The sequence below is a fragment of the Dendrobium catenatum genome, unplaced genomic scaffold (genome assembly GCF_001605985.2).
Source record: "Dendrobium catenatum unplaced genomic scaffold, ASM160598v2 fragScaff_scaffold_1028, whole genome shotgun sequence".
Lineage (NCBI taxonomy): Eukaryota > Viridiplantae > Streptophyta > Magnoliopsida > Asparagales > Orchidaceae > Dendrobium > Dendrobium catenatum.
This window is the reverse complement of record NW_021319490.1, coordinates 958,677-982,888: the sequence shown is the minus strand read 5'-3', so window position 1 is coordinate 982,888 and position 24,212 is coordinate 958,677. Positions and strand designations below refer to the sequence as shown.

The following is a 24,212-nucleotide window of genomic DNA, read 5'->3' as shown; positions in this document are numbered from 1 at the left end:
TCGTAGCCAAACAGCCGCTAAGCCCACCCACCTTTCGCTCTCGCTGCATACGCACAGGCACTGTAAATCATTGCTCTCAGTAACAGTAGCAGTAACGTTGAGCTTCATAAAACCCTGGAAGTATAGATTCCACCAATCTGGGGGGCGATCCGGATTCAGATCTAGTGAGCGTGCTAAGGATTTCGGCCTGAAGTTCTTCCATTTCTTCGATTATAAGGTGCTTCTTTGTCACTGGCTGAGCAATTCATATGAACCTGTGGATATTTTTTTTTATTTCATTATAGAAGGCTTGTTAATGGCAATTTATCTTATTCTCTTTTAATATTATCTTGCGTTTTGTATTATAGTGTTGCGTCACTTCAGCCATTATCTTGAATGTGCCGACCTTTTAAATAAAATTCTGTGAGTGCGATAGAAGTGCGATAGATTGCTTAGTTCATCTTGTGATTCTTTACATCCGTTATTGGAGCTGAAAGGGATTCTTTGCCGAGCTTCAGTAGTGTGATTCTATCTAGTTGGAACTTTTTGTGAATTTTGGGGTTAGATTGTTGTTTTAGCTATAGTAACTGCAAATAATTAATGTCCAGTATGTTTACTAGTGTGCTGGAGATTTATCCGTTGATAACGCATAGCGATGCATGCGTGGAGAGTGAAATTTCTGCACAGAGGCTTTACGTGCTATACTTTTTTATCCTGAAAACCTTGATACGAGTACCGCAAATTTATTTACTATTAGTATGAAGCTGCCAGTTAAGCTTTTGAAAGATTATCTTCCCTAATTATCTATTAATTTTGAACAATACCTGTAAATTCTTGTTGGCCCAAGTTGTTGGGATAAGTCTAATGATGATGATGAGTCTTTGTTAACATAGAACATGTGCAAGTTACTATGGGATGAATGGAAGTTATAAATGACGCTTGAAGTATTGCGACAACACCAATGATTCAATAGATTTTCTGCTAGAGCTAGGTTAAGTGTGCCCCCCTAGCTTATTAGTACGACCATATATACAATGAGAGAGCCTGAATGCCAGTGCTAGCTGTGCTAACAAATTAATATGCCCAAAATTAAGAAGGCAATAGAGGAAATGACAAGCTCAAGGAATGATCTACTCTTATGTAGGTGTTGAAACAATTGGCAATGGAGTTGGAGATAAATGAAGCTTACTTCTATGAACAACCCTTTGCTGCAGTGATCTCCTTCCTTCCTTGGTAAGTATTTTTGTAAGGGTTGCGAACTTACACATAAGTAGTTTTTCAATTGGTGTGCAAAGCACACAGAAGAGCATAATATATTCAAAGCAAAAACTTTCATTCAATTACCAATCATTACATAAGGTAACATACAAGAGGAATGAGACCACTATATATGTTTGTACACACATGCTCATGTAGGTAATATGCAGGCACCAAACAAGTTCATGCTTGAAGGACTAGAACAAGGGAAAATTTCGTCAAAAACAAGCCTCACTCTAAGGGTTAGTCACTAAAACTAGGAAATGGGCAAACAAGCATCTACCCAAGTGGAACTCGCAGCATGTGAGCTTGCCCTCGAAGGATCAGATCAATGATGCACCTATCCCTAATAATTTTCCAGAGGACTTTCCTCATGAAGTTTTCACCTGAAGGAGGACTCGCCCCAGGCGACTTGACTTTCTCAGCAGTTTTCCTCAGCAAACGCCACCTACATGTTGCAAATTTCCCAATCTAGGCTATAGGAGCCACACGCCTACAAAGCCCATGTACATGGATCCCATCATTGATGAACCGAATCTCACCTCTCTCTCTCTCTCTCTCATCATCATCACAAAAAATTCACTTACAATCAGGTCACTTGCCCAACAAAAAGTTGCCTTTAGGTAAAAAATGAAGAATAGTCGTCACAAATAAAAAAAATCAATGCAAGAAAAAAATAGCAAAAAGGGTAAGCCATAAACATAAACGACGAGTACAAAAACATAATTTTTTTATTTATCTTACTTTAACATTTTTACAAACCTTGTTAAATATTGCGGGTTTATATCTCTCACTCCTTAGGAACAATTTATACATATGATCCAAAAGGAGGTAGGAAGACAACATGCCTCGCTCTACCTAGGATGAAGCAGCCTCTCGTAAGAAATTGGCTCAATTACGATGACTCCAAAAGCCTGTGAATCGCCGGCACCTCAGCCCTTAGGTCTGGCACCTCCTTGTGCAATGCAATATCCTCATCACTTGCAAGTTCAAACTTCTTCAAGGTCTTTTTCCCCCTCCTCTCCTAAGACTCAACCTTGACACGTGCAAGCTCCTTCTCTAAGGCCTAGGCTCACCTCGACAGAGCCTGCAAGAGCGAGGAAATGGATGCGGGAATCTCAACATCTTGGCAACTAGGTGGAGGGGGAGACTGATGGACCGCTCAAGATGGCGAAGGAGAAGTGATATGGAGTTCTTGGGCATGAGAGTGCTTCACCTGCTTCTTTTTAGCGTGGCAGTCTTCACTGCTGGTGTGGCTCCCATAGATGTTGTCATTTGCTGGCCTGGTATTTCTTACACCACTGAAGTCGCCTCTACTGTATAAAGTGACTGATCAAGAAAAGGTAATTCATTATCTAATAAGCTAAGGCGAAGCTCGAGCAATTGATCATGGAGATCCCATGCTCTTGCATACAAGCTAGGTGCTCATTGAGTTAGAGTCAACAACTCAAACTCACTTGATAGGTGCCCTAAAAATTGTTCAAGGTTAGTATATTTAAGGCTTACTTGAGATCAACAACAAGTGACCTCCATACATAAATTTTTCAAAAATAAAAAAAATGAATCCTTCTTATCTCCATTGGTTTCCTGTTGCTTCCCAACTTTCTCCACATGGGGTCATGGATACCTGTCAACTTACCCCGGGTGGGAGTCAGTTTTGTTGGTCTGACTGCCTTGTGAGGAGAGATCGCCACCTCAGGAATGACACTCGCCACAACGAGAATTTGATGAGATCCCCATAATGCGGAGACTCAACTAGTGTTTCTTTTAGCAAGGAGCACATCATCATAACTCGACGATAGGGCTGCAAACGAACCGAGCCGAACCGAGCCGAGTATGTGAGTGTTCATGTTTGTGCTCATTTAATATCAGGTTGTTCAAGTTTGGTTCATGTTTGTTCGAGTTTTATTGTTTGTGTTCATGTTTGGTTCATTTAAATTAATGAGTATTCATGTTCAGTTCATATTCGTTCGTTTAGTGCTTATCGAGCTTTAAACAAACAAACATGAATGAGCTATAAACGAGTTATACTTTTAGATGTTCATTAACTTAACAAACGAGCTTTATCGAGCATCCTAACAAACGATTACATCGAGCATGTTCGCGAACTTAATGTCGAGCTCTATTTATATTATTTATATTTATTAAGTCTATAATCAAATATTAATTATTTTTATCAAGCTTATTCACGAGTTCAAAATCGAACACGAATCGAGCTTAATGTCGAGCTTGTTCACAAACTTCAAATGATGTTGTTCGCGAACATAAATGAGCCGAACACATTAGTGTTCAAGCTTGTTTATTTAAGAATTGAGTATTTAAAATATTGTTCAAGTTTGTTTGTTTAGTTAATAAAACGATAACGAACGAGCTTTAATCGAACCGAACAACGAGTAGCTCATCGAACGTTTGGTTCGCTTGCAGCCCTACTCGACGAAGAGACCACAATAGCCTTACTTGACTTGACCTTCGTCGCATTACTTGACTCGCCCTTCATCACCTTACTCGGTTCAACTACTATCACCTTTTTCTTTTTCATCTTCTCAATAACTTGGTCGAACTTTAACTTTTTGACCTCCACTTTCATTTACGAAGAAGGGCCTTCTGCAATTTTTGAGTATCCACATTAGCATACTTGGTAGGGCTCAACTTGACCATCTCTCATGCAAGCTATAAGAACTCAGTTAAGGCAAAAGAAAGGGAGGAGTGTGACCATATTTATACTCTTCACAACTATTTATAGACAAAATTAGTACTGAGGTCAAATCAAGTGTCATTATGAGAATCTTAGATGAATGCGCTATTCTCGAGGTAATAGTAAAAATAGGGCATTAATTTTCATCAATTTTTATAGTCGTTTGGTGAATATTGTAATTTTTTTTTTCTTATTTCCCTTATCCTTCTGTACAAGTTGCTCTTCAAAGAAGCAAATAAATCAAGGAACTAAATGTATGCCCACTCATGCCTATAAAGGTAACACAAAGGTAACAAATAGGTCTATGTCCAAAGGATGCTGTCAAGGGAAACACTCACCCAAAATAGCCCCCGACTCCATGTCCCCTACCGCCCATACTTCTTACTGCAATATCTAAAACTAGGCTATGGATAAGCAGGTATCAGCCAAAGCGGAGCTTGCCACATGTGGGTTTGCCCTTGAAGGATTATATCAAGGATGTGCCTATCTCTGGTGGGTTAGACTAAAGGACTCGTGCCAATAAGCTTGCACCTGAAGGGGGACTCGCTCTAAGAGGACTCAGCTTCCTTAGCAATTCTCCTCAGCTAAAGCCACTTACCTTTCATGGATATCTTAGTCCAAGCAGCAGGAGGCACAAACCTACAAAGCCCATGAACATGAATAGTTTATTACATTCATCCCTGGTTCACAACTGCGCTCGTCAAGGAGACTTGTTTCTCATTCAAGGGACTCGCCTCAATAGAGTTGCTCAAAGCATTTATTTTGAAGGACTCGCCCAAGGCACTCTCCCTCGAGGATTCGCTCAATACACTTGCCCCCAAGAACTCACCTAGGAAACTTGTCTTGGACGTTCTGAGTCACGTTAGAGGCTGAGGGCCACACATTACCTTTTGGCCTAGTCCACATGTCTTTGTTAGCCTGTACTTGCCAAATCATGTAATTTTTCTTTATTTTATTAGGTGTGGCCTTTCCTGTAGCCTCCTTAACCCCATAAATTAGGGGTTAAGAGGCATATTTTGGGCTTTATGCCATTTTTATAGTTCATAGAGATCATATAGCTTTCATTTACTCTTTATCCTTGTTGATTGAGAAAATGATCAAAATGGTCTCTCAACTCTTTGTGAGGGACCAAAATAGTCCCCAATTATTTTGAGGGACCAATTTGATTCTTGAACTCCTCAAAATGGGGCTTTTTTAGTCCTGTCATCTAATGGTAGAACTAATAATGTTAAGAATGAGGGTAATTTAGTCTTTTTAATTAAAATATTTAATAAATGTATTTTTTAAGAGATTATAAGTTTTGTAAAAAAATATATTAATCTTTTCTTTAATAAAAAAATATACATAATTTTAGTTTTAATTATTGTACATAATTTCTTTATCCCTTATACACTGTTCATTGCTCTTCGACTTCGCCTCCCTTGACGGGTAGAGTTTTGAATGACTAGCTAAATAACTTCTTTGCCTCCTTCGACTACTTTCTTTCCTGTCGGATTTGAAATCACACTCCGTTGTTCATCTGTTCGATCAGAAGTAACGACGACGACTGAAGCTTACTCGTTGCGAAGGTGGCCATCTTTCTTCCATTTGCACGCTTCTTTGACCAAATTGACTGCGATCAGAAGTAACGATGATGACAGGAGCTTGTTCATTGCGAATGTAGCCATCTTTCTTCTGTTCGCACGCTTCTTCAGCCAAATCGATTGCTATTGAAAGTAAGGACGACGACGGGAGCTTGCTCGTTGCGAAGGTAGCCTTCTTGCTTCCTTTCGTGTGTTTCTTCGGCCAAATCAACTGCGATCGACAGTAATGATGGCGACGAGAGCTTGCTCGTTGCGAAGGTAGCCATCTTTCTTTTGTTCGTGCGCTTCTTCTTTGCTTGTTCCGATAATAACCTTCTGCCCATCTCACTTTTACTTTTTAAATTGACGGCAAGATCAAAATAGTCCCATTTGGAGGAGTTGATGGACCAAATTGGTTCCTCAAAATAGTTCCCTCAAAAGAGTCGGGGATTATTTTTGTCCCTCACAAAGAGTTAAGGGATCATTTTTGTCCTTTTCTCCTTGTTGATTCCTTTATCCTGTTCTCTTGCTCTAGCTTACTAATATTGTTTGTAGAGTCAAGTGCCGTTCATGAAAAATTTGAATCTAATTATCTAACAATATAATGACTAGTGCAAGAGTAGCCCAAGTGATGGGGGAGGAATGGAGTGGAGTTGCAGAGTCTTTGGTGATTTTCAAAGATTTTTATCATTTTTTTCAAAAAGGGTCATAAAGAAAGTGTGGTTCCAAGCTTTAATAATGTCTTAGCTAGGAGAGAAATGGGGGGCGGGCAGTGGTTAAAAAAGATGAGGTGGTGGTTACATAGTGTGGTAATTGTCAATGTAGTGGTCAAAAGAAGGCCAAATAAGGTATAGGAAATGGCTAGGCTGGTTCAAGCACATACATAAAACAGTACATGACTTATGAATCAAAGAATTCATGAATCACACTATAACTCAAATGACATGATAGAGATTGAAACTACAAGGTAAAATATGTAAAATGATTCATGCGCCTAAAAAAAGAAGGCCTTACTTTCACATAATCTAGACCCTTGACTCGTACTAAACTAATCTTCAAAATGCATCCTCGACCACTTGTAAATTATGCTTTCTTTCAACTAGTCTACGATGTCCATACAAAATGTTTTTAGCTTCTTAAAGACAATATTTTCGCTGTAAAAGGATTTGAAATCCTTTTGGGTATTTTGAGATGTTTCCATTGATTTTCCATGCAGACTAAAAAGTCATGTCTAGAAGGGCACTACCATCTCGACGTGCGGTTGATAATGGAAGCATTCCTCTGGCAAGCTCGTTGCAACAAAAGTCCCGCTCATCTCCCTTTCTAACAATTGGACTTGTTCTTGTGGTAATGCTAATATTTGTTCCTATTCCATGATCCACAATGCATTATATGATTGCACAACAATTCCTTCATGTCTTTACTTTTTTTTTTCACCATGAAATCCAGGTTGCCTTTCTTGTCATCGGATACACTTATACTGGCTCTGGTATGCACGAACTCTATAACAAATGCTTGCATATCAATGCAGATTAGAACTATTAGATTATTAGTTAACAGCGCTGGGGATTTATCTCAAGCAAAATTTAGTAGTTATTGCTAATATTTTTTTCCTTCATCATATTTTTCTGTAATGAATCATTTGTACCCACTCAAAAATATATTTAATGTTGCATGGGCAGGTTATGACAGTGAAAAAGATGCTTTGAACAGAGGTGAAGGTAGGCCTTTCTTTTGGAGCTGGCATTTATTCGTCACTTTCTCCATTTTACCATTCTAAAATGCAACGACTGCACAAAAAAAATGTCAGCTTTTACCTTTATAATTGGTTTTTTACTTTTTTAGGAGTACGCTGTACTGTTTATTGTTTAACTGCATTATTATTTTAATTTCCAGGTGACATCAGTAATCTTAATTTGTGTTTATTTGACCATATGCAATTATGAGTTTTGATGCCTTGGTTAGTACCGATTTCGCAGGTTGTCGGAACATCTTCCTTATCAGTTAGAGTTTGCTTTCTTTATCGACATCAAGCCAGATATTTGTGGAGTCAAAAAAAAAAAAAATCCAGTCATGGTTTGAAAATATAAGCATCAATTATCTCTTATAGGTTTGTAGTAAATAGTTATGTAAAATCATGCTCCAGAACGATATAAACTTTAAGACAATTTATATATGCAAACCTAGAGGACAATAAACGAGATGAACACACTAAGTAGCAAGAAAAAATTTAAATGCAGAAATTGGAAAAAATCTTAACAGAAAGCGTGCTAGGATTAAATTAGAAAAAGTGATAATAGAAAACATACTAGAAGATATGCCTGTCATGACTTGCATCAGATCTAGAACATTTACTGGCATAGAAATTAGTAGATCTACTTGAAGATATGATAGATTTTACTAAGGGATTGTGAAGAGAAATTGGAGTCCATCGATTAGATTAGTTTTTAATTGAAATTATGCGATGGAGAGGAATGATAATAGTAGAGTTTTTAATTTCAATTCATTCAATTATCAATGACCCAAATAGAACAATAAAATCCTTATTTATAAAAATAGGGTAAGATAAACCCAAATTCAATTAAAAACTAATCTAAATCAGGATAATTCTTACTAATCCAATTGTAATTTGAAATAAAAAGATTACTAATAATTAAATTAAATTAATATTTAAATATATGTTGAGACGATTCAATGCTATGATATTCTAGAAAATAACATATACTTACTTTTCTTGTGCTGCTTTAGTTTCCCTAGGGCTAAATAGAATTCTTCTCTTGAAGAGATACAAAACAAAAAAAAAACTCCTCTATTTTCAAGCAAGCCAAATTCTGAGCCATGCACAACTCACGAAGTTAGATATTGTTTAATATATGTGTATGTATGACTACCATACATATACACACGTACATGCATACATGTAATTAAATACCCGCATGATCCCCGACAAGCATGATGTATGCACACACGTGACTTATGAAAACCGTTAAACAAATATACGGTCGTAGCTTTGATTGAGATATTTGTTTTATACGTTCATATTATACCTTCAAGGTCTATTACAAGAAAGATTCACTAATAAAGGCATAAAGTAGATGACAAACCTGATCATTTGTCGGCATATAGACAGAGTCGACAAATGGATAGAATTAACAATATTCACCAACAAAATAAAAGTGCCCATAAATAGCACGATGATAGCCATGTTAATAGAAACTCTCAACCGAAGGAAACCTCAAATATTTAGAATGTCTCCCAAATTCCCATGAAGTAAAAACTTTTAAAGTGACAATATAGTCATCCCGATGATGACCGTGTTGATGGGAAATCTCAACCGGAGGGGGCCCCCAATACTTGAAAATGCCTTCCAAATTCTCATGAAAATCCGAAACTCAAAAAAGTCACCAAAACCTGAAATATTTAAAATTGAAATAAAAGCTCCTAAACACTTAAAGCAAAATTCATCCACCATTCGCAATGGTTTGTCAGGGTAGACAAGTTAGAAAATTACTTCAACTCACAAAGAGAAAATTTTTTGTCGAGAATATCACTAAGATTATTCTCAAATCATCTTTTGCTAATAGGGACATGGCACGTGTTTTTTAATCGGTTGTTTCACCGCCAAATGACATCACAGGTAAATGGTTATGACCGGGACCCTGCACCATCAAATTACGGTCATGGTCAGAGCCTGTATGTTCCCAACGGCTTCAAATCCTTGAGTAATGAATCAAGAGGATATGATCGGTAATGCAAAAAGCCCTCTGTTAGTAAAGGTGGATTAAAATTTATCCCCTTAGACAAATATTCACCCTATGTCTATGAGGTACCATTAGACGAAACAGCCCATGGTTGCCGACAAGGATTCTTTTGTCAGGTTGGGTTGACTACCCCCTCTGATTAGGTAGACCTATGATCATGATGACCCGGGACGACGGAACCTTGGGATCCTGATCGGGTCTATCATCACTCCCCCTACCATCAACTTGAAGTGCAAGGTGGTAAATTTCTAATTTTAAATGTTAAATTTTAAATGCTTAAACATGCTGCTACTCTACACCGGATACTACGTATTTGTTTGACAACTAGCATTAATCAAAAGTTATCTTTCGTTACTAGGAGGGATAATTAACTATAGGGGCTTGCTCCTATAGGAAACTTGAACTCAGATCATAAAGTTCTCGTAAAATGAGAGCAAAATCTCTGGGTAATGTCTTATTCAAAATCCAATTTGTCTCCTAAAAATTTGCCTCAAAACATACTCGTTAAAACTCTCCTCGATGACCCACAAAAATAGAAAGGGGGTACTGGAGAGGCCGGGGCACGAATTTTTGGAGCCCACACCCATACAATATAGTACCACATGCTTTAAAGAGGGATGTGAAGAGCATAATAACGACAACATTTAATTCCGTTCATCAACCAACACATAAATATTGCTCAAGTCTTGAGTAATAGAATTGAATTCATTCATATGTGTTTTGATTTTTTGATAAAGTTTTTTGTATGTGCTAAAACTCTTAACTTGAGACCTCAATGTGTGTGCTGGGGGTGGGTGAAGCTACTCTCTTGCATGTAAATGAGAACGATTATTACTAGAGGAAATGCCCATGGCTAACCCTTCCAAGTTCCTAAAGTGTGGTAGAGTGCCTTCCTATCCTTTTTGGTTGATTGTCCACCCAACTAGTGAGGTCTTTTAAAAACTTTGGCCTCCATTGCTGACTTAAAAAAGGAGGCCGATGGGCCTTGGAGAAGTGGTTGATAGGGGTTTGTAGATTAATTTTGGGTCCTATTGCTTCCATATGTAATGTTTGAGACTTAAAATATGTTGCAGACAATCATCATAAACTTGGTAACACCTACGTCCATTATGTTTTGTATGTGGAAAAAAATATCTAAATCTAAAAACCAAGCCAAATTGAAAAAACAAATAAATTTTTTTGATCAATTTGGTTTGAGATTTAATTGATTTAAAATTGTTACTTTGTATAAAGATATTACTAACACTGTCGTTGCTAGGTCCCAAGTCCTGGATGAGAAAAATGGAGGGTTGCATTAGGTAGTCGACAACAAGCATAAAATTTGTTGAATAATCATGACAGTAATCATTTAAAAAATTGTGTTAATGCTAGGGCGTCCCCTGAAAGCGACGCACTATATGGCATGAATACAGTGACAAGTGTGCAAGAACAGCTGCACCGACGCCCGGGTGCAATGTTAAATAGGTAAGGGTTTCCATATCAAGGACAGATGTGGGCAAAGAAGTTAGTATATGAAACTAAAATTAGGATAAGAACTTGGAATATAGGCTTCCTTACAAGAAAATTTATGGAATTAATAGATATTATGATTCATAGGAAGATAAATATTCTGTGCATTTAGGAAATTAAATGGGTTAGAGAGAAAGCTAAGGAGATTAATAGTTTAGGATATAAACTATGGTATTCGGTAGGAGTCGTACTAGAAATGGTGTATGTGTGATTATAGATAAGAGTTTGAAGGATAATGTTATAAAAATTAACAGAATTGAAGATAGAATTATAGCTTTAAAAATTGTTGTTGATGCTAAGATTGTTAATATTATAAATGCTTATGCTCAACAAGTAGGTTTGAATATGAGTTCAAAATTAAAATTTTAGAATAACTTAGAAGAATTAATACAAAATATATCTCTTGAAGAATGATTTTTTATTGGAGGAGATTTAAATGGACATGTTGGTAGAGAGATAGATGATTTTAAAGCATCCATAGTGACCATGGGTTTGGAATAACAAATGAAGGTGGTAAGACTATATTAGATTTTTTTAGCTTATGACTTCTTAATAGCTAATACTTTATATAAGAAAAGAGATGAGTATCATATCACTTATAAAAATGGATATAGTAAAACGCAGATTTATTATTTTCTTATAAGAAAATTAGATTGTTTAGATTGCAAAGATTGTAAAGTTATTCCGAGTGAACATTTATGTACCCAACATCGATTATTAGTTTTGGACTTTAAGATAAAGGACGAAAAGTAAAAAATAAAGTAAAATGATTTTCTAGTATTAGATGAGGGCATTTAAAGAATATTAACAAAAGTATTTTTGAGAGTAAGATTTTAGATCTTAAGATTATGTCTGTGTATGAGAATGCCAATATTATATGGAAAAAAGTGACTTGTGATATTAAGACTATTGTAAAGATGTGCTTGAAATTTCGAAGGAAAAATCTCCTAATAATAAAAATAGTTGGTGGTGGAATCCAAATGTGTAAGAAAAGATAAAAAATAAGAAAATTTGTTATAAAAATTGGTTTAGATGTAAAAATTCTGATAATTGGGAAAGCTTTAAAGATGCTCGTAAGGAATCTAAGAAAGCTATTTGCGATGCAAAGAGTTTAGTTTTTAATGATTTATATAGTATAGTAGATACTAAGGAGGGAGAAAGATATATGTATAAGTTTAGCCAAACAAAGAGATATGAGTAGTAAGGATTTAGTTCATGTGAACTGTATTAAGGATGAATATCAAAAAATACTTTTCTTAGAAGATAATATTCAACAAAGGTGGATGAGCTATTTTGCTAAACTTTTTAATGAATAATGTGAAAATACGATTGACTTTATCACCCTAAATGAAAATAAAAATTTTTATTTTTATCGGCGTATAAGTAAAACCGAAGTTAGAGAGGCTTTAAAGAAAATGAAGTGTGGAAAAGCTGTTGGACCTGATGATATTCCAATAGAGATGTGGAAATGCTTAGGAGATGAAGGAATTTTTTGGCTTACTAAACTTTTTAATACTATTTTGAAGACTAAAAAGATGCCAGATCAATGCACAATGAGTGCGTTAATTCCTATTTTAAGAATAAAGGTGATGCACATGAGTGTGCGAATTATAGATGAATTAAGTCAATGTGTCATACTTTAAAACTATGAGGCGAGTTATGGAGCGTAGGTTGCGACCTGATACTAATGTTTCTCAAAATCAATTTGGATTCATGCCGGGTAGGTCTACTATGGAAGTGATAAATTTATTGAGAGGTTTGATGGAGAAATATAGAGAGAGGAGGATCTACATATGATATTTATTGATTTAGAGAAAGCATATGATAAAGTTCCAAGAGAAGTGCTATGAAGAATTCTTGAAAAGAAAGGAGTTAATAATGCTTATATTCAAATCATTAAAGAAATGTATGCAGGAGCTATTACTTGTGTTCAAACAAAAGGTGGTTTGACCAAATATTTTCCTATTTCGGTTGGATTACATCAAGGATCAGCCTTAAGTCCATATCTTTTTGCTTTAGTCATGGATGTTCTCACTATACATTTGCAAGGGGATGTAACTTGGTGTATGCTTTTTGCTGATGATATTCTTCTTGTTAATAAGACTAGAGAGGGAGTTGAAGGTAAACTCAAATTATGGAGGTCAACTTTAGAGTCTAAAGGTTTTCGCTTGAATAGATCTAAAATTGAATACATGGAGTGTAATTTTAGTAGCAATAGACCTAGTGATGAGATTGTGACTTTTGGCGATCAATTCTTTAATAAGAGTACACGTTTTAGATATCTTGGATCTATTGTTCAGAGTGATGGTGAAATTGATGGGGATATTATCAGTATAATTCAAGTTGGATGGTTGAAGTGGAGGAATGCATCAGGCTTATTGTGCGATAGAAAAGTTTCCCTCAAACTTAAGAGAAAATTCTATAAGATGGTGGTGAGACCTGCAATGCTTTATGGTGCTGAATGTTGGCCATTAAAAGAGAAGCATAATACTAAGTTAAGTGTTGCAGAGATGAGGATGCTTAGGTGGATGAGTGGCTTGACCCTTAGAGATAGGATACAAAATGAGCATATACATGAAAAGGTTGGAGTAGCTTCGGTGGAAGATAAGATTAGAGAGAGTCGCCTTAGATGGTTTGGTCACATTAAACGGAGGCATTCCGATGACCCGGTTAGGAAAGTCGACGTATTAGACTTGACTTATGTTAAGAAAGGTAGATGTAGACCTAAAAAGACTTGGTTAAAAAAATATTAGAAATGATATTTCTTTATTAGATTTAAATGAGAATTTGACTTTTAACCAGACACAATGGCGAAAAAGGATTCATATAGTCGACCCCACGTAGTGGGACAAAGGCTTGATATTGTTGTTGTTGTATAAAGATATTACTTTGGTTTAATTTAGGTTTGAGATTTTGAAAAATTGGATAAAATGAAAACAAATACAAGCAAAGAGAAATATTTTTTAAGAATATGAAAATGATTTTTGAATTATTTATAATTTTTGTTTCATGCTGTAAATATGTTCAATTTAGTCCATTGACTTTTTAAATATGATCTAAAATAATCCTTTTGTTGGATTATTTTAGATCAGATTTGAACAGCCAAGGAATTATTTTCAATTATATTTGAGGAGTTGAGAGATTAAATTGAATACATTAGATGATTTTGGATTAAAATACTCTCCCATAAATACTCTAGGAATCATTTTGACTATTCTCTCAATTAAAAAAAGAAAAAGAAAAAGAAAAAAAGAATTAGTTGTAAATTTATAACCTTTAAACCTCTTCTCTATCTGTAATGTATGTTAAACAGAGGCAATTTGAATTGAATTGAATAAGAAAGTATCAATTCGAACCAAACCAAACCAATTCAAAACATTATTTTTTGGTTTTTTCAAGTTGAAACAAAATTTAACTGAATAGTTTGGTTTGGTTTGGTTTCACTTGTGATCGTTTTTGGTTTTGATTTTAATCTTTCATGACCAGTCGAAACCATGGTTGGTTTTGACCAAACTAAATCGTGACCATCCTTAAGTTGTTCTATGGTAATTACATATGAACCCTTGAGTTGTTTTATGGTAATCACATCTGAACTTTATCCTGATTGACGGTTAATATTGGCATGATGGAGTTGAGTTGAACCAGTTCTTTCAAATTTGACCCATCCAATGATGTGCCTGTTGATGTCAGAAATGTATTTTCCTTGGGGAATTCTTGTGGTCTTGACGGCAGTTTATTTCGGAGATCTATCATTGTGAAATCCTAATTCTTAATTAAAAAAAATTCTATTTCTTGATGTTTGGCATCGGCATCTATATATATATATATATATACATAAATGTGTTCTAGATTGTTTAAGATTACTTTATTCTTTGCTTCTTTATTGATCTACTCATTAATTTATTTTTAACCATAAAAAAAAGATGGCCGCATTTTCCATTATTCATCTATTTGATTAATTAATGCGCGACTTTCTTTGTTACTTCAGCTCGAGTTGATTAATTGTCAAACTTTTGAACGTTCCTAAATGTAGATTTCTTGTTCATATGCAGGTATTTCTTGCACTGCAGAAGTTCAGCGAGCAATACCAATACTGAAGAAAGTGTACGGTGAGAGCATGCAGAAGGTTTTGCATGTGGGCCCTGAAACTTGTTCAGTAGTTTCCATGTTGTTAAAAGAAGAAGAAACTGAAGCTTGGGGTGTTGAACCATACGATTTGGAAGATGCTGATAGTAGCTGTAGGAACCTTGTTAAGAAAGGCATTGTTCGTGTGGCTGATATCAAGTTTCCTCTACCTTACAGGCCAAAATCATTTTCTGTTGTGATAGTGTCAGATTCCCTGGATTATCTGTCTCCAAAGTACCTTAACAAAACCCTGCCAGACTTGGCAAGGGTTTCTGCAGATGGTCTTGTTATATTTGCTGGTAACTTCATGAATCATTTAATGTTTTTAATTCTTGTTTTTTTTAGATGGTCATATTCTACCAGCTTTTTATCAGCAATATTGTTCCTCTCTGTTGATATATTTTGTGGTTGGAATTTTATTATGAGATTGTGAAGTACTGCCTGATAGCATAGAGGGAGTAGGCAGTCTTGCTGTGTTTGTAGACCCTGGTTGTCCCTGGCATTTTCTTTTGATCATTGATGCCTTCGATTCTTTGCTTGCATCAACTATTTCGTTGAGCTACCTTGATTTTATATGCTCATGTTATGTCATTCAAAAGCTGATACACTCACACAATTGATGCCTTTGATTCTTTGTTTGTGTCAACTATTTGATTGAGCTACCTTAATTTCATAGGCTCGTATTATTTCCTTCAAAAAATAACACACAATGATACGCGCACACAGATTACTAGCCATTTAAAAATAGTCATTCATATTTCACCTTCATAAATTTTAAACTGCTAGGATTCAAAATAATAAAAATACAACATTTGGTTACTTTTAACAATGCTAATGATTTTTAACAATCAATCACTATCTAGTGGCTTATGTGGAGGAAAATTTTGAATGTTTGCTGAACAACTTAGGAGCTTCAGAATGGAAATGGAAATTTAGGTCTAATTTGAATTAAAGTAGTATTGGAAGACAAAAACATTAATCTTGAAATGTTCATGTATTCATAATTCAAAATATTGGGCCTTATTAGTGCAAATATACTTTACCATACGATCATTCTCATTTGTTCCCATGCATGCTCCACTTGCTTGTGAGTCTATTGCACTCGTGAACCACTACCATTGGCTAAGTGCTACTTGTGGATCATCATCGTCATTGCACTTTGTTTCTCCATTCACACATGCATTGTCTTGTAGTACCCATTCTACGATCCTTATTGTCTATGCTCTTGGCCCTTGCATGGCTCCCAATGCATTCGCTTAGCCCATGTGCTTATGGCGACTAACTACAACTCATCGTTGTCTGTTGATCATTGTCCTCCTACTCCACCCCTCTAGCAGCACCTATGTGGTCTTTTTTCTTCATTTCATCAGCGCAATCTGATTTGTTGCCTTCTATGCTGATCCTCTTGTTGTTTCTAGTACTACTTTGTTGTTGTTCTCCTTTCTTTTTTTTAGCTCATGTACTGTTGGTGTCTTGGCTATGCTCTTCTTTACGTAACCCGAATTGCATCTCACTTCTTAGGGCTTCTTTCCCTCCTTTTCCCTTCCCGACACTGACGTTGAGCTTCACCTCATATTTTGTTTTTACTGACTCATCTTTGCCAATCTTATCTTGATGGTTCTGTAGTTGGCGGCTATGCATCAACTCTTTTCTAATTTTTTTTTTCATATGCGACTACTTTGCCTCCCACAACTTCTCTGCCCTGTTTTGTTTGTTGATGTTGTTTTAGGAAAGGTTTTTTTGCATTCAGATCTACTTGCCAATTTCGCTTCATTCTTTCAACATAGATTGAACTATGTGAGACATAAGCCACCCATTGCCTTTCAAGGTAAATCCTCTCTTATTTTTATTGATGTTGAGATTTTTGATGTGGTGACTCCTTTTTCCTATATCTTGCTTGGTGGTAAATTTTTCTTGGTTGCCCAAGCTTGGAGATTATTCATACTTTTATTTCTTAGCTTAGCTGATAGATGATTTCTTTCTAAGACTTCTTAATCCCTGCCTACTAATTAAGAGTTTTTAAAAGCAGATTGTTCAAGACTATTGTCTCGACATTCATATCAAGTGACGGATTTACCAATGTGTATGCTAATGATCCCCATATTTTGATATTTCTGAGGAGCCTCTTGTTATCTCGATTTGCATTATTTTTTCCCATATGTGTCCACTGCATTAATCCATTTATATTATTCTATTTGGGATCAATTCTTGGGAAACTGATACAAGTAGATGCTTCTACCACTCAACTCGCCTGTCTGAGTGTGATCCATGTTCTTATTGAGATAGATGTTTCTACCCTGTTGGGTTGAGAGGTGATTGGAACTTCTTTACATGGTTATCAACAAAGAGTAAAATTTGAGGATTTACCCCAATATTGCCATCCATGCAAAATATTTTTTCATGATTATATTGATTGCTTTATAGCTCACGAAGTATCAAAAAATCTTATTCAAGGGACCTTATCATTTTGGGGATTACTCTTTTGATCATGGTACGGGCTTGTAAGATGTTTGTGTGTTAAATACTCATGATCACTTAGGGTCTCCTATTTTGCTAGGGATTGCTTTCTTAGCCTTTTTATTGGGGAGTACTCTTTTGATCATGATATGGGCTTGTAGGATGTTTGCGTGTTAAATACTCATGATCATTCTGGGCCTCCCATCTTGCTAGGGATTGCTCCCTTAGCCTTGGTTCCCCACCCCCCAAGGATGTTCTTAGAATTGCTCCCTTAGCCTTCGTCCCCCACCCCCCCAAGGATGTTCTTAGACTCCAGCTATGCCTCCAAAGTTCTCTCTTCAGGTAGTGCCTTTCTTTTGCTATTTTTGCTATTGTTGATTTGTTGGACGTTAGCCCCTGTTCCATCTCTTGTATCATTAGATATGATTGTCGAACTTATTGATACTTAAAGAGTCATGATTGGATGTTACCCCCTGTTCTATCTCCATGTGGATAGATCACTCAATTTCAAAATTATCTTGTTCCAATGTATTTTATTTCTTAGCTTTTTATACTGTCAATTCTTTGAGATAGCTTGCTCATGTAACCTTTTCAAAGACTAGTGATAATAACTAGATTACTTATTCTTAGTCATAAGCGTTTTAATGTCAAATAATTAGGTTTTCTATTTAGAGAAATCCTTTATTATAAGGATGCAAGATTTCTGCTTTTTTTATTTGATTTCATTTATAAGCCACAACTAACTATTTATTTTTTGTATGAAACATAACTTTATGACCAGAAAATGATTTGAGTATAACAAAAGGCAATTGTAAAGAATCGTTAGAGAAAAAAGAAACAAACATCTAAGACAAAATAAAGATAACATTGTAAAAAATGAAAAAAAATACCTAGTATTAGGAAAGCTAAAAAAGCCACTCATTTAAGTTCCTTAATTCAAAGCTTAATGATTTAGGGGAGCGTTCATTAATTTTTTTTTCTTCCTAATTCCTATTCTATTTGACAAACAAGATTTGAAATATCTTATCTGTCAGAATATCAATGCTCTGAATGTTTCATCCGAATGATAAGCTGATGTGAATTTCATTTATTGGAGGGAGATGAGGTGTGCTTCAAGAGTAGGAGGATTGATAGGCTTGTTCTTGCTTATAGAGGATATAGCAACCATATTCATGGGACTAGCAGGGGCAGGCACAACAGGCTTTGCTTCTGAAGGAAAGTAAAAAATTGGTTCCAAAATTTGAATGCATACTTGACCTGATGGAGGAGCAAGAATCACAGTGGTTGAGGATAGGATCTGAATATTTATTTGCTCCCCATGTTTGAAAGTTTGATTTTCCCAGTTTCGAATGTGCCTTGAAATATTCGGAGTCATTGTGCCCGCTCCCAATGATGTTGCAAGAAGAAGAGGAGCCTTTGAGAAGATAGAGGTCATTGGAAAAATAGTGGTTGAATTGGGGTTTCGGCTGAAAACCTAAGTGCAACCAATTTTGGGGATGAATGAGAATGAGTTGGGATAGAAGACGGGGAAAATGAGCATCGGTTTGTGCTCCCTGATAGAGATGAAGACACAAAAGACAGATTATAAGCAAGAAAATGTAAGGTTCATTTGGAGGGGAGAGAAGCGATTAGCATGCGGGATAGAGGCCATGTACACAATCTCATATAACGTGCCAGTATATATCAGCAGCAGATGCATTATCTCCTTGTCACTATCAAGGTATTATTCGTAGACATTACTAAGTGTAGGTTTCTTACTAGTGATAGGGATTAGGAGATCCATACTAAGATAGTTTATAATAAATATATTAATTGGATATATTTTATCTAGGTTTTGGCAGATTATGGTGGAGATATATCACCCAATCAAACTTTGATTATGGGTTTGATTCTGGTAGCCTATATGAGCCATTGATAATGTATTTAATGGAGGCCAATGGGAAAATTCAATGTAATGAAGATTGTTTTCAAGTCATCCTCTCCTCTTAGGTAGCTGACCCTTAGACTAATAGTTTCCAAACTCTGTCGTTGCCACCCTAATTTCTAGCTAACAAGAACTCTCTCTCTCTCTCTCTCTCTGTGTGTGTCTAGGTTTTTTTTTTGTATCTTCACTCTTCTCATTATTCTCTTGGTGGACTTGAATTCAAGAAACTAGAGAAGGAGAAGAGTGGCGGGGTTGATAGATAAAAAGGAATCAAAATAGGAAAAATGAAGGGATCTAAAGGAGATTAAAGAGGAGAGTAATTAAAGCACGACACATTTCAACTTTTCATGTTCTTCTATAATTTTAGCATTCCTCTTTTCTCAAAGCATGACATGCCATGTACAAGAACCCCACATAACATATAATAGCGGCACTTAAGTTAAAAAAAAGATGGTCTAATTTTTTTTGTATTAGTTTATGTGATGGTTGTAATTGATGAAGGTAACTATATACAAAAAAAGACATTGCAATTTTTGGTCGGTCAGTTAGTCATTAGGGAGGGATGTAAATCTGTGCTTTAATAGAGATGGAAGGATGGAGATCTCTGTATTGAAAGAGATGGAAGGAGGGTCAATAGTTGTAGGAAAATTGCAGTTAGGCTTCGTTTGGTAGCGCATAAATTTTTCCGTTTGCAGTTTCAATCGGAAAAAAATAAGTATTTTAATGTTTGTTTGCGTCACTTTTTTAAAAGACCTTTACATATAACTCCGAAATAACACCGATTTCAGAAGTAAAAAAATTCCGCTTCTCCGTTATGATACTTCCGTTTAAAAATCAATAAAACTCCGGTGGAAATCAAACGAAGCCTTAGTCATTAGGGAGGGATGTAAATCTGTGCTTTAATAGAGATGGAAGGATGGAGATCTCTGTATTGAAAGAGATGGAAGGAGGGTCAATAGTTGTAGGAAAATTGCCTGCTTTTTTACATGTAGATCTATGGCAATATGCCTTAATATATATGGAAGAATAGAAGAGATGGAAAGATGATCAATACTTGGGGGCAATTGTCCCTTTTACGGTGTATCATCTAGATTTAAGCTTTGTTTGGGACGGCTTTTTTCCTACTTCTTAAAACAGATTTCTAGTTCAAAATTTTTAGTTTTTGAACTAGAAAGCTGCTTTAAGAAGTAGTAAGAAAGCCGTCCCAAACAAAGCCTTAATAACATTTGCAACATCTAATAGGAATGAATGGATTTTAAGGATTCATAAAGGCCCAAGCTGGGATAAGGCTGCTGCTGCTGATGCTTTTAGGTCAGCATTATCCAGGGAATGATTTAATAATTGAGTCTAATTCTTTGATTAAAAATGTTCTGGGAATTATTTTTCTTTTCTATTCATAAATTTTAAAAAGATAGCAATTGTAAAATTGCTAATCGTTCTCATTGCTTTCATTTCTTATGTAGGTTATCCCGGCCAGCAGAGAGCTAAAGTTTCTGAGCTATCCAAATTTGGAAGACCGGTATGTCCAGCATATCAATTCTACTCTATACTTCGACAATGAGTGCCTGCATTCCTTAAAATGATTCCTGATTATTGTGGTACCAAATATTAATTGTACTTGTAGAAGTTTTGATTTATTTGTGATGATCGTACGAAATGCATTCGTTCTTTTTTTTTTCCCCATAAGCTTTGGATGCATAACTGTTTGTTTGAATTTCTATATTTGCTAGTCCAACTTTTTAGGGTTCAGATCAAAGCTATAGCTTTGTGCATGCTCGTTGCTGAAGCTTTTATGTTTTCATTATATTATCTTATATATTTAACTTTGTCTATGTTATCAGTTTTCAGCAGTTTATGACTTTATGCCGTTAAATCTATACAACAACAACAACATCATGATCAAATCTTTGTCCCACTATGTGGGGTCGGCTACATGAATCTTTTTTCTCCATAGTGTTCTACTAAAAGTCAAATTCTCATTTAAATCTAATAAAAAAAAGATTATTTCTAATATTTTCTAACCAAGTCTTTTTAGGTCTACCGTCTACCTCTACCTTAACATAAATTAAATCTAATACTTCTACTTTCCTAACTAGGTCATCGGAAGGCCACCGTTTTATGTGACCAAACCATCTAAGGCGATTCTCTCTAATCTTATCTTCCACTGGCGCTACTCCAGTCTTTTCACGTATAGAGTTAACACAGCCGTTGTCAGGTCTCAAGTCCTGGATGAGAAAAATTGAGGGTTGTGTTAGGTAGTTGATAGCCAGCATAAAACTTGTCGAATAATCATGACATGACTTTATGCCTGCCATTAAATCTATATTTACTTAAAAATTGCATAAACTAAGCATTACTATAGGGAGTCGTGAATTGGTTTGAAGTACATGCCTGATTATAATTATATGATGTAGCAGGGGGTTTCAGAGATTAGTAAGGTTTGACTCTTGAATCATTTATTTATTTATTTATTAATAAAATTTGTTGATGAAGCACATATTTGATATAGGAACTTTTATTATGTCCGGTGTAAGGACGTAGAGGAACATCCGGTTGGAGGCAAAATCCCGCAAAAAAACTCGGTATTTGCTTGGTACAACTAGGTATTATTTGATATTAACGAGGAATACCGCTCTTTGAAGACCAATACCGAGTTATACCGAGCTGTACCGAGAAATACCGAGTTGTACCGAGTTTTTCTAAGAAAAACTCGGTACAAATTTTGTATAACTTGGTATTTCTCGGTTTAGCTCGGTATAACTCGGTATTGGGTCTTCAAATGATGGTATTCCTCGTTATTGTTTGGTATTGCTCGGTATTTGCTCGGTACAACTCGTTTTTTGACGGGATTTGGCCTCCGACCGGACGTTCCTCTGCGTCCGGTCGGAGGACGTAATAATTGTTCTTGATATAGGCGGGATTATATCTCAGAGTTTGGCAACAACTTTCAAATTCTTTTTAAGCTTGTTTACACTCAAGACATTTGAAGCATCATCGTTCTTTTACATTTCTACCATGCCCCTTTATTCGTAGTCCCTAAAATTGCCAATTGTTTTCCCTTCATTCATCCTTTTCAACTTTAACTCCCTTCAAATGGAACTTTTATTTGGTCCGGTGACCTGACGTAGTTCTACGTTCGGACGTCAGTAAAATGGTGCCATGCTCTCTTATTCTTTACCGCGCGGCCTGACGACCCGACCCGGACCGGTCACGGGATTGCTATGTATTGGCTGATTTATGCAGACTGGGGTATTGCTAGGTATTGTTTGTCAAGAACGAGAAATATCATTATATAAAGACCAATACCTAGCAATACCGAACAATACATCGATTTTGCTAGGTATTGCTCGGTATTGGTCTTGACAGAGCGGTATTTCTCGTTCTTGACAAACAATACCTAGCAATACTGAACAATACCGAGCAATACCTAGCAATACGCGAACATAGCAATATCGGGTTCCGGTCCGGGTCGGGTTTTCCGGCAGCGCGGTAAAGAGTAAGAGCACGTGGCGACATATTTTTGGTGTTCGAACGTAGAACTACGTCAGGACACCTGACCTAATAATGGTTCCTTCAAATGGGTTTTTTCCACACGAAACTGCTTAAATAGACGAAACGTGGCGGTAATGGATCATCATGCAAATTCAAAATTTTGTTTCCATGCATTAAACAGTGCAGTTTTTTTTTTATTGAAAAAAAAAATTAATTTTTTTTATTGGTATCTTGCCTTAACATGGCATCTCTAGCCTTTCTCTGCAAACAATCTTCCTTGGACTTTTTGAATATCCCATCCCTCAATGTTTGTCATCTTTAATAAATTTTAACTTTCAGCGTTTGAGGGCTGCCTAGCAGGTAAAATTATGTTGTGCGGATACGGACGCTGTCCGGAGAAGAATCAGAATGCACCACGTCATTTTTTTACTGTTTATCGTGGATGTGTACCGGGTGACATGGCCTGTTCTAATTCACCTCCAGACAATCCGGTGTCCGCACAGAATAATTTCTCACCTAACATACATTTCAAGTAAACTTGTCTCCGTTTTACAGACTTATTGGGGAATAGATGAAGCCTATTCAAACACAGAGTGAAAAAGAGTAAATAACAGAAAAAAGTTGCTATAGATTTCACTATAAATTTATTATGGAGAATTACAGCATTTCTTAGGGCAAAAAATTAGGCTCTACGACATAACAAAGACTATAGTATGCAGCTTTTCTTCTTTTTCTTTTGAACTCACAGGAACAAAAGTCTAGCCATCTTCTTTCAGTTATATTCACAATTGACGATATACTATATGCTAGTTCTCGCTCTGCAGTGTGTGACATTTGATTTTTGGAATCATCTAATGCCAGGCCAAGTTACGGAGTTATTCATGGTGGATTAGATATTTCATCCAAACGGGCTTGGAAGAGAACCAGGCAGCTTCTAGAAAGTTCGAGCAGGTTGCCAACAAGAGATCCTATCGGCCAAACTGCCAAGTTTTTCACCTTAATTCCCACAGCTGATCAGGGCCTGAGTATGATTACATTATTCTGGAGCTTTACCGGCAATCTTCTTGAACTCTTTCTTGTTGAGTGCTTTGCTTTTGTTAGTAGAATAGTTTTCAGGCACTCATATAATGCCATGGGTAACTTGCAAGCTTGTTTAAAGTTGATTGCAATGTAAAAGGAATGATTACTGAAATCACTCTTATAGTTTGATTAATTTCTAGTCTGGTTGATTTGATCCTTTGGTGAAGTCAAGTTCTAATGTTCTTTATGTTTACATTGGTTTTTGTCTGCTTATTTAAAATATGATTTGATTAGGAGAGAAAATGTATTAATCCATTAGGTAAAATAGAGATATATCTTTGTTTAAAAAAAAAAAGGCATTTCAAGTATAACATATAATTAATCAATTACAAATTATATCAAACATTTTAAAATAAATCTAATGATTAACC

General features: G+C 35.9%; 1 protein-coding gene across 3 annotated transcripts; it reads left to right on the top strand.

Moving 5' to 3' along the window:
• On the top strand, positions 1-24,012 carry LOC110115431 (probable pectin methylesterase CGR2). 3 transcript variants are annotated; one of them, XM_020848766.2, is made up of 8 exons: positions 1-217; positions 1,124-1,212; positions 6,710-6,840; positions 6,943-6,982; positions 7,176-7,214; positions 14,816-15,187; positions 20,733-20,788; positions 23,623-24,012. In XM_020848766.2, exons 3-8 carry the CDS (start codon positions 6,721-6,723, stop codon positions 23,773-23,775), a joined length of 780 nt encoding a protein of 259 aa, XP_020704425.1. In that variant the 5' UTR covers positions 1-217; positions 1,124-1,212; positions 6,710-6,720; the 3' UTR covers positions 23,776-24,012. The 3 variants fall into 3 exon arrangements, with proteins under 3 accessions (XP_020704425.1, XP_020704347.1, XP_020704488.1); XM_020848829.2 differs by lacking the exon at positions 1-217 and adding an exon at positions 521-539; XM_020848688.2 differs by lacking the exon at positions 1,124-1,212 and having other exon boundaries at positions 2-217.
• Positions 24,013-24,212: the final 200 nt, after the last annotated feature.

Coding starts and splice junctions, on each gene's coding strand:
- LOC110115431 (XM_020848766.2), top strand. CDS start 6,721: ATGTCTAGAAGGGCACTACCATCTCGACGTGCGGTTGATAATGGAAGC. Junction 6,841..6,942: donor CAATTGGACTTGTTCTTGTG/GTAATGCTAATA, acceptor CATGAAATCCAG/GTTGCCTTTCTTGTCATCGG. Junction 15,188..20,732: donor TGGTCTTGTTATATTTGCTG/GTAACTTCATGA, acceptor TTTCTTATGTAG/GTTATCCCGGCCAGCAGAGA.